General features: G+C 43.1%; 1 protein-coding gene across 1 annotated transcript; it reads right to left on the bottom strand.

The window, feature by feature from the left end:
- Positions 1–7,393: 7,393 nt before the first annotated feature.
- Positions 7,394–13,704, bottom strand: LOC146634832 (uncharacterized). Its single transcript, XM_085349966.1, has 7 exons — positions 13,626–13,704; positions 9,303–9,344; positions 8,957–9,223; positions 8,619–8,876; positions 8,377–8,553; positions 7,661–7,802; positions 7,394–7,556 (listed from the first exon to the last, which is right to left on the bottom strand). Exons 1-7 carry the CDS (start codon positions 13,702–13,704, stop codon positions 7,394–7,396), a joined length of 1,128 nt encoding a protein of 375 aa, XP_085206092.1.
- Positions 13,705–14,247: the final 543 nt, after the last annotated feature.

Raw genomic sequence — 14,247 nt, 5'->3', positions numbered from 1 at the left:
ATAAGGAGAACATGTGGTACATGCAGCTAGGAGCCGTGGTTTCCTGAGTAAAGGTTAATGTTTGATGAAAACAGGTCACTTTCCTCTCTTACAGACACGACATGAAGCTTCAGCTCTGTGAGTCAGTCCAGATTACAGGACAGAGAAACGCAGAGTTAAACTTCTAAATTTTAAAGAGTTTATGCAGTTGAAACAGTTTTCTGTCATTTGCTGTATCTTCATACACTCGAGTTAAATATGAGGTGCTTACAGGAAATACACCACTTGATTTGTGTCCAAACACACAAACAAATATCAGATACAACCAGCCTTAGATAAACAAAAGAAGTAGTGATCACTTCTTCTCACTAAGGAAACAAAACCAACAGATCTGAACAGATTTCATGTGAGAGAAACTATCAGCGAGAGCTTCCAGCTGCTGAAAATAGGCTCTTTACCTTTGACCTTTAGTGTGTGTTGGAGCTGTGATAAAGAATTGAAGAAGGGAGGGTTTGACTCACCGAGGAGCAGAGCGACAGATGAAGTCCGCATGTTGTCATGTTGGAGACCGACAGCAGAGTGATACCTTCAGCTTCACCACTTCCCTGTTAACATCATCAGCTCGTCACGCTGCTGCTTCTCCACAAGGACGAGCTGTTTCTAATACACTCGTCTTCATCAGAATCAGAGAAACTTTATTGATCTCAGAGGGAAACTGAGTTATCATAGCAGCAAATATACAAGAAACAACATATAAAATGAGTGTAGAAACAGAGATATGATAACAAAACTATTAAGATAAACAGATGAACACAAAGACATGGGACTAAATATAAATATACATATGAACGTGGAAAGACAAGCATACAGTCCTGAGTGGACATAAATTATATGTGCAGTTTGCTAATACTGCAGTTTATGCAGTCTATGAACAGCTCAATGCTCCTTCTGAGAACAGGAAATAACAAAGAGAATACAACTTTATTTATATAGCACATTTAAAACCAGCAGTACCCCAAAGTGTTTTACAGTAATACGATCATTTATAGGAGGGAAACATTAAAAGCCAATAAATACACCAACAGGTGGAGCGCACTAATTTGCTGCAGTGCAGTGAAAATATGTAAAAGAAAATACAAACACAACTCGACTAGGAGATTATTTAACAATAAAATAAAATAATTAAAACTACATAAAAGAACATTTACAGGATACAGACAATAACTAGGGAAGGCTTTTTATTAAATTATGACCCCTGTGACTTTACCTGTAAGCTTCTCACTGGGAAGCTGCAGTTTCAGATTGCTATGAAAGTCCCGTGACCGACTGTCACTGCAAGGCTGTGCTGAGCTTGAACAACTGCCTTTACAAACCCAGTTACACAAGATCTGGGGGCCTTCGTAAAATGTAAATAACAACAGAAAGAACTGTTTCGCAAATCTCAGATTTCATTTTTTATTCACAATAGTATGCAGAAGTCATTTAGAAAAAGACTGAGGTTGTGATCAGGAAGATTTTTCATTTCATGAAGTTTCTGCATCTATAACCAGAAATGGTGGAATTATGTAAAAACATACAGAAAAATGTGTCAGTGCTTCTTTAATTACCTTATTAAGCAGAGAAGACATCAGATCATCTTTTTTTAATGGAGTGTTCGCCCAGGGTGCCAAACAGGCTAGCCTCTGCCTATTACTAAAAACATAAATAAAAACATTTAAGTTTGTGGTTTTAAGGTGAAAAAATGTGTAAATTTTCAAGGGGTATGAAGACTTTTTCAAGCCGTCCTAATCCCACAGATGATCTTCTGTAAGGGAAGTGAGTCTGGAATCAATGAGGCAATTAAACATCTGGTTGGTGGCAGAGCCTGTAGTGTGGATGGGATTCACTCTGAGTTCCTGAAGGCTCTCGATGTTGTAGGGCTCACTTGGTTGACAGGCCTTTGCAACGTTGCATATCTGGGGCCCTTGACTCTCAGACTCGGGTAGTGGTCCCCATATTTAAATATTGGGGAGTGAAGGGTGTGCTCAGACTGTAAGGGGATCACACAACCTCAAAGTACAAATTTTGACCGAATTTTTCTTCCTTTCAGCTGATTGGTTAACGTCATGTCAATCACAAATTTAACAATCCAATGAGAGAACAGATAGGTTTGGCTGTTGGAGGGGTGCTTTACTGAGCTTCAGGTCCTGGAGGTAGTTCATTCTTATGGTTCTTATGGGCTAAAATTGTTGGTTCTTCAGCCTAATTATTATTAGACTGGTAACAATAATAATTATTGTTAATTGTTATTATTATTTTTCTTTTCTTTCTTTAAAAACAAACAAACAAAAAAACCCAAATCTTTTTTGCACACACACCAATTTGCATCTATAGATGCACAAACACAAATGTTTTAGATATTTTGGTTTACAAGGTTACAAAGCTCAGTTCACAACTAGTCGGTCAGATTTACAAGTACAAAATATTTATGACCACAATTTGAGCCCATAGATGTGTGTGGAGAATCAGTTTGTGTTGAACATGTTTCACCTTCACGAATCCTCACAGTCAAGGGAGGAGGAGACAGGGAGGCAGGAACCAATGAGAGACAAGGAGGAAACTGAAAAGAAGAAAATAAAGAAGAGTGAAATAAATGAGACAAGGAGAGAGTAGGCAACGAAGGAGGAGTGAAGGATGAAGGAAACTTTGAGACAAGAAGATAGAGGCAACATAGGAGGAGGCAGGAGATGAAGTGAAAGAAGAGAAGGGTAAAAAGAGTAAAGAAGCGATGAAGGAGACATACATAGAGGAGGAAGGAACAATGAGACTGGAGAAGTAAGAATGTGAGAGTGGGGAAGACATGGTGGAAGGAGGGAGGAGACAAGGAGGCAAGATGAAAGGAGACACATAAAGGGAACAGAAATAAAGAAAGTTAATTTTGGACAATTTATGCCTTTATTTTCAATCATGTGACTCCGACGCCCTCTGCTGGTCAGTGCTAACGTCACACAGCTCACAGAAGAAACATTTCCCTTTGTTTGCACTCAGGTTTATTTCTGATGTCATCACTCATCTCTGTGTCTGATAGAAGAGACAGGTTACTGTTAATGTTTGTCTGACTGACACAATAAAGCCTAAACATTTATTCTTTACTGACTTTAGTCACTTTGAATCAATAACCAGGATCCATTTACCTGACTTTACCTGTTTAAACTCCTTCGTGCTTTTAATGCTACATGGAATATACAAAGGAGCACGAGGAAGATGAGGAGAGGACTGAACAGCGCTTGCCTTGCCTGAAGATCATTACCTCTCCTCACCAGCAAGTCTGCAGCTCTGACCTCAGTTTCCATCATTCATTTTCCATTTGATCTTCTTCTTAGAAGGGTTAGGCACAGAGAGATTTCCAGAGTGAAGGTAAGTTGTTCGAGGTCCAAGGGATGAGCTTAAGGTAGAGTAAGAGACGTGGAAAACTAAGGCACACGAGAACAAGGGACATAAAAGCCAGCTCCAACATGGAGTAGCTGACTAACTGGTGGAGAAGGAACGTCAGTGTGAGGCTTAAATATCTCCAGCCTGATTGCCAAAAATCAGCTCCAGGTGAGTGGAGCAGATGAAGAGATTATGGGCCTGCTTGGGGCGGATATGAAAGAGGTTCAAGAACCTGGTGGAAATTTGCAGCCACTCACCTCGATTGTAACGGAATGACACACCAGTAAACTCCACTGATTTGTTGTTTGTTTGAGTTGATGCTCCCCACTCAGGCTCTCAGCAGCTTTGGGTAAGTGGACAGTAAAGGTACTGCAGGCAGGTCTTGCAAAATAAAAAAGCACATTCTTGAAGGTTAGATGTTTATTCCACCTCAGCTGTGGGATGAACAGTGTGAAAAAGCTGTTTCATGGATTTTATTTGCAGGTTTACGTCCTGTTTGAGTCTCACTTTGCTCATATTTGAAGCTCATCATCAGAAAGTAACAAAGCATACAAACTCTGAGAGAAATTAGATTTGACTCAGTTGACATGATGGAAAATTTGTAAACAGAAGAGGAAGTGAAGACTATACAACAAAGGCCGGTCAGACAAACATTTAGTACATGCAGCTAGCAGCTGTGGTTTCCTGAGTGAAAGCTGATATCTGATGATTGTTGGCTGATATCTATACAAACCATCATGTTACAGAAACTGAAAACATCTCTACTTGATTTCCTCTTCACAACATGACAAACAAATATCAAATAAAACCAAAACACAAAAGAAGATGAGCGAACTCTTCCTGTCGCCTAAACAACACATGAAACTGTGGACAGACCTGAACAGATTTGATTTGAGAGTCAGTCAGTGAGAGCTCACACTCTGTTAGTGTGTCTATCTGTGACAGATGAGTGAAGCACTTCAGTGTTTACACTCAGTGTTTGTCCTGGACCATGGTTCACTTCATCAACTCACCTGCAGTGCAGACAGCAGCAGCACACACACACCTGCAACAGGAGGTCAGAGGTCACTGAAGGTCAGAGGTCACTAAAGGTCAAAGGTCATTTAAAGACACTGTTAATTTAATGTTACAGTCACATAGTCTTTGGCTGTTGCCAAATTCAGAGGCCGCATTTGTAGGCCGAATACGTCACAGTGAGGCGATGAAGGTTGTTCATATTTGAAGGCTCCTCCAAATGTGGCCCACAAATGCGTCCTCTGTCTCCCCAGATTTGAAGGATGGGTCTCGCGAATCCTTCATGGGTCACCATAAATGCAGCAGCAAGGCGCATTAAGATCAAATGAATATCGTGGAGGGGAAATCAACAGAGGACTGGAAATCTCTACCTTATCCCACTGGGATTCAGCATTCTGAACAAGCTGAAGATGAGAGAGCAGAGCCTGGCTGATACCAAAATAAAGACTATCACAGTAATCAAGCCTGGATTAAATAAATGCATGAATAACTTTCTAAAGTCAGCCGATTACAAAATGTTCTTATTTTTTGCCCTGAGCTGGAAGAAGTTGGCTTTTACAACGGAATTGATTTGTTTCACAAATGAAAAACTGCCATGAAAGAAATCACTTGCAAATTTTTTAATCAGGAAGTTCTGGAGTTTTCCAAAGGGCTAAGGTCACCCTAAAGATAATGACGGGGCTCAAATCGTAAAATCTACGTTCTTTGATCATTTACATGCAAAATATTTAATGTCAACCATGATTTTAAATCATTGGGTTAATCTAGCAAAGCTGCACCAGCTGTTTGTGGTCAAATAGCCGCTAAAAAGAGCTTAGTAATAGTAATAACATGATAATAATAATAGTAATAACATCTTGGAGATTGAGAGACCAGTGACGGACATCTAGAGCAACTGTAAAATTGGCATGCAGTTTTTGCACTAAAGGAAAATCACTACCATCTCATGCGCCTACCACATTGGCGCCAGCTGTGGCCTCAAGGCTGGAGCTGGACAACAAGACCTTTCTCCATGATAACAGACTGTGTTTAGAATCTTCGTTCCCATCCTTTGCACCCCAAACACCTCTGCATGCTTATCTCCAAGGCCGAGGTCAGGGGGCAGATCTGGGCCCAGCGCATGCTACAGGACCAGATGTGCTGTCTACACCGGCTTACCCCCGCCCCTGTTGCTTGTGCTTCCATGGTGTATTAAGATTCGTGGAGCGCTTAGAACAGGTACTGCTGAAGGGATTGGCTGAACAGCTGTCCCAATCCAAGGAATGGGTGCGAGTGCAAGGATAGGTTGTGTCTTGGCCACTGTCACCCTAGGAGTAGGGACAGGCATGGGAAGTAGTTGGACACCAGCCAGGGTGCAAAGGTGGACTGGGCCTTGGATGTCCTCACGCTGGGAGCAGGCATGGGAGCAGGTGACAGCTGGACACTAGCTGTTGCTACCTGAGGAACTGATATGGTTGCAGGGACAAGCAGAGCCCTAGCTGCTCTAGGCAACTGGGACTGACTGGACCACAGCGACCACCATTCAGGGAACTGGAAAGGGTGCAGGGGAAGGCAGGGTACAAGCCTCTCTGTGAGCAGGAACAGGCAGAGAGACAGGCTCTAGGATGGTTACGGGAGGGCAGAAACAACCAGAAAGAAAGAAAGCAGGGAAACTATAACTGATACGGGAAAATTCGACTGAACCACACGGCGTTGTTGAGGTGGAACTGCTGAGTGAAACAAAGCTGACCTTGAGGAGACAGGCATTTGAGGAGGGAGTTTGTGGGTCGTCTTCTTCCTTCTACTCATCATCATCATTCTTAGTTTACTGTAGTTCATGAGGTCATGGTATTTCATTCTCAGTAATAATTTGATCCAGTTCAGCACACTCTCATGTTCTGTCAGACACTGTTTATCTTTTCTTTCTTCATGGCGGGAAACAGTCCACAACGTTCGAACAGCAGTTAAACTGAACTTAAACACATAAAACACTTTGTGGTTTATCACACCGGTTGTTTTACCTTTGATCATTTCCCACTGGTGTCAACAAGGAAGCCCTGTCACGCAGAGACTTCAGCTTCTCTCATCAGTTAACCACACCAGCAGCACCTGTTTTGATGTGGGTGAATGAACACTCGACTCTGGGGAAAAAACAGCTACTGACTCAGGTGACTTCACCATTTATCTGCTTTTGATGTGACTGCTGCGTCTCACACAGGAGAACTTTCTCCCGTCACTTTGGTGACTCTGCATCTTCATCAGCTCCTCGTGTGGAATCCAAAAGGTGGCCTAACCTCATCTTTGATCTCTCTCTGAACGACTTGTCAACTTTATTTTTCACCAAACACACATGGATAAAGAAAATTTCCCACATTTATTTTGGAAAAGGGCAGACGTTCATACTAACCTGAACTGACTCACACTATGTACCAATCACATTCTTCCAGTGCAGCGATCTGTTGAAGCTGCAGGATCAGTGCCACGGCTGTCTGACACTGTCACTGTCCCATTTTTCAAACAGTGACTCGACCACAGAGACCACAGTAAAGGTTTAGTGGAAACCAGTGACAACGTTAACTGTAAAACAGGAAACTAGCGAGAGAGCTGCAGACCTGCTGTGGATCCTGCGTTCCTGTCCCACTTTCAAAACTTTTGATATATTTGAGGTAAAAATATTTTTTCCATGACCACATGTTACGACCTCAAAGTAGTGATGCTGTTTAAAACAAATAAAAACAGAATCCAATGATTTTCAAGTCTCATATTCTCTCAAAGACAGAAAACCAAACACATGTCAGAAGTGTAATTTTGTAATGCTCCTGTACAGCCTCGCCTTTTAACATCATTCTGGAAATGTCTGTGAACTGAGGACAGCAGCTTTTGGACTTTTTGGGAGTGGGATGTTGCTCCATCCGTGTCTGATGGAGGGTTTTAGCCGCCCAGCAGTCCTGGCTCTTCTTTGTCCTGCTTCTGGTTTCATGATGCTCCAGATGTTTTCATTGATAAAAGATCAGGACTGCAGGCAGGCCAGTTCAGCACCTGACTCTCCTACTATGAAGCTGCGCTCCTGGAATAGGTGGTGTGGTGAACTGTGTTCATTGACAGTCATTTCTGGAAGTGTTCCTCCTCCAGCTGTTGGTCTTTGGTACCACTTGGTTTTCTCTTCTTTTAACCTGTAGAGACAGAGGTCAAATACACATGGCAGCATGAAGAGGAGAACAAGTCTCATCCTCTTCAACTCTCAATTTCTCTTGCTTTTATCGCTCATTTATGTCACCTGCTAGAATGTGTACCTGTAGTGTTTATGCTCAGGCTGGAGTAAATCACTTCTGGTTGGATGACTGACATCTTATTGGCTGACTCTCTAATGGTGACCTCGGCATATGTGACATCATTTGTAGAGGCTGGCTGGTGTCTCCCTGCAGAAATGATGTGATGTGAATGAACGTTGGTGATCACTTCACTGCTGTAGGATGTTTAGAAGACCTTCATAGACAGTCTGATGTTACAGGTATAGGATTCAGGAGCAAAGACTGGTTGATTATGGATTAAGCAGAGCCATGATGGCAGCATCAGAGTGATGAGACCACAGAACACTGTTCCTGTATCATACCACCTTAACAAGTGACAGCCAATCAGGAAAAACAACCCAAACTGGTGTTTGTGTCTGTGGGGTTTTAGTCTGAATCTAATTTCTAGGGAGCGATCCTAAAATTGAAACCCTGATGGAAGCTGTCTGGACGTGACTTTGAATGAGAGATAAGCCCAGTTTATATCAGTAATACTTTTCATTTTTATGGACCCACTTCCAGAACTTTTAAAACTTTTCAATTGGGCCATGGGAACGCATCAGTCTAAAGATGTTGGGACCCAGTGCTCTACAAAATAAATGCAGACAGGAAAGTCCCTCAGATTTTCTCAAGTGAAATTTCAAAATATTTTAATTTGCTGCTTGAACCAAAAGAGCCCAGGTGGGTCAGACAGATATCATACCTGTGCGTTTCTTCCAAAGAAGCTGAACTAGAACCAAAACCAGAACCACAAGGACCAGAGAACCTACAGTAACTATGACTGGGATGATGAAGGAGGGATTAGGAAGAGGAGGAGGAGAACAGGAGATATGGATGTTTGCTGATGTTTTTGTTGTTGGTGGTGTTGGTGTAGTAGGATCTGCAGGAAAGATATGAAGCTGGGTCATTCAGTTTGTTATCAGCTCAACAGGTTTAAGCTTTAACAGGAAACAGTGTTCTGACCTCTGACCCTCAGAAAGCTCTGAGGAGATGATCCAAACTCATCAGTAGAACACCAGTAGAGACCTTCATCAGACTGCTGCACGTTAATGGTGATGTTTTTCTCTGATTTAGGTCCAACAGGACGTCCATTAAAGTAGAAATAAGCTGCAGCTGTGCCACCAATTTTGTTTTTACAGCGTAGAGTGACATCACTTCCTGTCCTCACAGGAAGTGCAGGGATCTGCAGGATCACTTCTTTATCTGAGGAAAAGACCCACAGAGTGATGTAGAGGTGGTATAACAGTCTGCTGTTAGTCTGATGAAATGAATGACTTCATTACCTGATACAGTGATGTTGACTTCTTCACTCTTCTCTCCAGCTTCACCTTCACACCAGTAAACTCCACTGACTGGGCTGAACTGATCAAAAACACAGGATGGACCATTTATCTTCCCAAAGCCCCGCCCCCCTGCTCCACATGACTCAGTCCCACTTCCTGTGTCCCTCTTCACCGTCCATCCATCAGAGCCCAGCTGACCGTCACATGTCAGAGACACTGAGGCTGCTGTGAAGAACTGCTGAAGGTTTGGACTGACGCTCAGAGAGACTGGAGGACAGACGGACAGTTTCTATCAGTGTTTACACTCAGTGTTTGTCCTGGACCATGGTGCACTTCATCTACTCACCTGCACAAACAGTCAGTGCAGACAGCAGCAGCACACACACACCTGCAACAGGAGGTCAGAGGTCATTTAAAGAAAGACTGAGGCTGCACAGTTTTTTTTTTGTTGTTGTTTTTTTTCTCTCAGGAAACTTTTTAATCTCCTGAAGTATCTTCCACAACCTAAGCAGCTTGGAAAGAAAAGCATCTGGACTTCTTTGAGTTGCTTGAAGACGTTTCACCTCTCATCTGAGAAGCTTCTTCAGTTCTAGGGTCAAACGGTGAAGAGACCCACATTTAAGCTCTGTGGGAGTTTCCCACTGAGAGGGACAATGGACCCCCTGATGATCCTCTACCTAATCACATGAGCCAAGGTGTGGTAATGGGTGTGGGTCACAATCAGCCAGGGTTTTTACTGCTACTACTTTGTACTTTCTTACTTTGAAAGTACTCTGTACTTTTTTTTTACTTTTACTTGAGTTAATAAGTTGAATCAGTACTTCATCTTTTACTGGAGTATTTTTGAACACTAGTATTTGTACTTCTACTTAATTATGGAAGGTCTGTATTTTTGCCAGATCTGTGAGCCACGCAGATTAAACTACACAAACACCACCGTGCACTGTAACAGGAACAGGAAGTTATAAAATACCACCGAGACAGCAACGCAGGTTAGCCTGTCTTTTCCTGTTTTCTATACATTTTTTGATCAGATGGCAATCAACGGTAAACATCACAGTGCACAGCATTGTAAACAATGGAGAAGGAACTGTGCATGGATGAGCTTTCATTCATGTGCAGAGAAGAACGTGTGGGACTAAGAAGCCACCCTTCAAAAGCACAGTTTTTATTTTCAGATTTGCGGCCTGTTTCACTCCCACACTGCTGCTGTTTAAAGGTCATCATGTGTTACAGGAAAAATGTTTCTATGTTTCTTTACCTTCTTTTAAATGTGCAAGCATGCCCTTTTGTCTATGGTTAGATTAGTTTAGAATTATCTTTTTAGACTTTCTCAGCAAAGACATACTGTTTTGGGACATATTGTTTTAGATTGTTTTATCTCTCACAGCCTTCTCCCAGCTCTCTGCTGACGAGACTAGCGCCACATATGGAGTTGTTTATTTTATTTGTTTTGTATTTTCTTATCCTGTTCTCACTGTCTTTCCTATAAAAATTACCAAGCCACTGTGCATGGTGTGAGTTGTTCTTAGCAGCTCACCCGTGTACACGTTTGATAAAGAAAGTAACTTTGTCTCATTGTGTCTTTATTTCTCCTGGGTTTTTTACAGAGTTTTCCCCCAACATTTCTTGGTCCTTCGGAGCCGGAGCGCCTCCATCGTGTCCCATCTCCGTGACCAGTCCACGTTGCTCGTCTGTCGACAGCCCACACACTAGGTGTGTGGTCAAAGACCAAGGGCGTTAAATTCGAGTCTTGGCCAACGTTCTTAGAAAGCGACCCACGGTGGTGGGGCCCGATCGAGGTGGACCAGACCCGGCGACACTGACCAGGTAGATACAGACACACTGACACAATCTTGCGTAAAATCGTATTTTAAATTCAGGGAATTTAAAATAGCGAAAGTAGCTCGTCGCGACTGGAAGCTCCCCACTTCTGTGGGTTTAAAGTAGCTCGTCGGCTGGTAGCTTGGAGCTCGTCGACTGGAAGCTCCCCACTCTTGTGGGTTAGGTTTGGAGCTCTGAGTAGCTCCCCCAGCTGGGTCAAGGGAATAAGTAGCTCGTCTACAGAAAGACTGGCAGCTCCCCTTATTATAAGGGTTCCGATCGCGCGAATAAGTGTGAATGTGAATGTATGTGTGTATTGTTGTAACTAACGGAGCAAGCTGACTTTTCACGGTCCAATAAGAGACTGAGCCGCTCCTACTGTGTTTTTCTTTCACTGCTGTTCGCTGAAGTGCTGGTGGCTTGGGAGAACGGTCGAGTTCCGCCTCGTAAAGTTCACACCGCTTTTGGAAATAGTCCGAAAGTAGAAGGGCGTGTGAACAACCACTCTCATTCCTCATACCAGCGAAGGTGGATAGCAGCTGTATTGCCAGTGTATAAATAAATAAATAAAAATAAATAACTAAATAAATACATAAGTAAGATACACTAAATAATAAAAATTGAAAAATGGGGAATAAAACCTCTAAACCTCTTGCCAATAATGGGCAGTATACACAAAAGTTCATTAATGATGAACAATGGATAGAAAATAAATATCCAGGTGCAGGAAAAATCAGCGCAAGGAGATGGCGTAATCCTAAAAAGACGTCATGTCCTGGGTGGGAGGGTACGTGCAGCCCCGCAGCTTTAACACAGCTCAAAGATAGCTTATTAAAGGAAATAAGTGCAACCACAAATCTTAGAAAGAAAGGAAAACGCACAAATGAATTAACTTTCCTAGATGCATGGAAAAAAGAGCAACAGAGACGTGCTGAGAATAGAGAAAAGAGACAGAATAAAAAACAAAAGCAAAACTGTGAGGTGCCTGAAGCAACGGCTGCAGCCCCTCCCCCCTATGTTACTGCCTCTGCATCAACTCCCAAGCAAACAGACAAAGATGCAGCTGTGAATAACCCTTACGGTTCAGTGCAGGCAGATTTAGCTAAAATGTCATTAACACATGCACCTGAAGCAGATATAGGGGAAGATCATGTAGGCAGGGAAATATGGCCTGACCCCCCAAGCCCCCCAGGAGTATTTCCATTAATAAGTTCACCTAACCCCAGATATGGTCAGCCGATTGGACCTATGGGGCATCAAGACGCACACCCCACAATTCTTGTGTTTAGACCATGGTCACATGAGGATCGCAAAAATGTTCTTAAAGATGTCCCGCCCCTGCATGACGGTTTTGACACATGGAAGAGAGCAGTTGAAGCAATTAGGACTCAGTGGTATTTAAACGGTCATGAAATGTACCAGGTACTTCAAGATCTTTTAGGTTTGAAGTTTGGCTCAGTGAAAGGCTCTTTCACTGGGGGGGCAATTAATAATCCTTTAGATTCTTTAGTGGTCGGCAACGGACCACAACCCCTGCGTGCAGGTGACCCTGAATTAGAAGGCCAACTACATAACTTCTATGAACGTGTGAAATTACAGCTGGCCCCCAAGCCAAACTACAATAAAATAGGAGAGGTAAAACAGAAAGAAAATGAAACTGCATCAGACTTTTTAGACCGCCTGCGTCCAGTTTTTAGGCAGCATTCAGGTTTAGATTATGCCGATGGCGATGCAACGCCATTCCAGCAGCAATTTAAAAATGCGTTTCTAAATGGCCTGCTCCCACCAATCAGAGCACATGTAGAGAAACATTGGGTCACAATGAACACTGGCAACCTGCCAGATGCCCTGTTACATGCTGAACACGCCACAAAAGTGCACAAACAGAAAAATAAGGCTGACGTCTTCACCATAGATTCAGAGACAGGTTTCCTTGCATTTTCGGGAGGCTATCAGAGGCAGAGAGGGAAGCAAGGTAATCGACAGCAAGGCCGCAGACACAGAAACAGAGACAGCAGATATGAAAGAGACAATGCCTGTTTCAACTGTGGAAAACGAGGTCACTTTGAACGAGAGTGCAGAAGTAAGCCACAGACACATAATAGTAGGAGGAACAATGACAGGCAAAACAGTGGCGAATCTATGGAGAACAATGACATGTGACTAGAAAACACACAAGACATGAACATTGATGAGGGAGGGGAAGTTTTTAACATAGAACAATTGCTATTAGGGTCAGAATACAAACCAACGCTGCTAATCCATGTGAACGGGCAACCAATCCAAATGTTATGCGACACAGGAGCATGTAAAACGGTTTTGAGGCAGGCACCTAAGAACTTACAGTACTCAAAAGATACATTAGTTGTGAAGTCAGCCACAGGCCACACCACTGTACAACAACTAACTGCCCCCTTAGAACTAATACATACAGAAAGTGGCCGCAGGTGCTTCATTAAATGCATATATGACCCGTCATGCCCAGTAAACCTTCTAGGAAGAGACGCTCTGACAAAACTCAAGATAGGCGTGATACCGGAAGAGAATGGCATGATTGCTGAATGCATGCTAAATGACAACACTCCAGAGCCAGATAGCATTAACACGGCACACAGCAGCAACGTGTGTCTCTCTCAAGGCCACGGTGTCCCACATTATTACTGGACTCTCGAACTGCCAGAGCTCACAAAACTACACAATGTGGCCCGCAAATATACACCCCCCACCTCCTATTTCCAGAAACCCACTGACTATCACAACACGTTGAGATTTAAACAAACTCCAGGCCCAGACCCACTTTATGATCAGCAAGTGTGGAAGCTAGGGCAACAGAGTTTGACCTTACAGCACCTGTATGTCACAAAGTCGGGAGATGCAGTGTGTTCTGTAATCCAATCAGCAGCCGTGAGGGCTTTGAACCGCATGCCTAAGCCACACGTGTCTGTAGCGCATAACATTGACTCAGAGTGGAAGGATTTAGGAAAAGTATTAGCCAGGGTTGAAGCAGACACTTATGAAAAAACGGAAGACACTCATGAAGGCTGGCTTCAAGGCCGCCGGACGGGTTGTTTCCGACACACACTGGGTTGGCTGGTCGCAGTCAGGCCCGCTGTACACCTAGCCGATGCCGCTGAAACACATGCACAATTAACTGAATGACATCAGGCAGCACTAGCTCAGCTGCCTAAAACTCTCTGGTCTACAGGCCCTGCTGATGTAGGCCTTATAAAAAATGCAGATGAAGTAAGAGTAAAACCTCTCTCAAAACACAGACCACTGATATCTCAATACCCACTCACTACTGAGGCTAGACATGGCATTCGCCCAGTGATAGCAGACATGGAAAAGGCAGGAATTTTAATAAAAACAAAGACAGCCACCTGTAACACTCCTATCTTTCCTGTTAAAAAAGCTATCACGGGTGCATACCGTCTAGTACATGACCTGAGAGCTATAAACGAAGTGAC

Source organism: Diplotaxodon limnothrissa, linkage group LG3, assembly GCF_057381915.1.
Source record: "Diplotaxodon limnothrissa isolate DT_005_m linkage group LG3, D_limnothrissa_male_GT1.1, whole genome shotgun sequence".
Lineage (NCBI taxonomy): Eukaryota > Metazoa > Chordata > Actinopteri > Cichliformes > Cichlidae > Diplotaxodon > Diplotaxodon limnothrissa.
The sequence above is the reverse complement of the archived record's forward strand: the minus strand, read 5'-3'. Positions and strand labels throughout refer to the sequence as shown.

Excerpts from the sequence above, each read along its gene's own strand:
- LOC146634832 (XM_085349966.1), bottom strand. The coding sequence starts at position 13,704 with ATGCGGTTCAAAGCCCTCACGGCTGCTGATTGGATTACAGAACACACT. Across the intron at positions 9,224-9,302 it reads TGCACTGACTGTTTGTGCAG|TCTCTCTGAGCGTCAGTCCA; the intron begins GTGAGTAGATGA and ends TCTGTCCTCCAG. Across the intron at positions 8,877-8,956 it reads AGTCAACATCACTGTATCAG|ATAAAGAAGTGATCCTGCAG; the intron begins GTAATGAAGTCA and ends TCTTTTCCTCAG.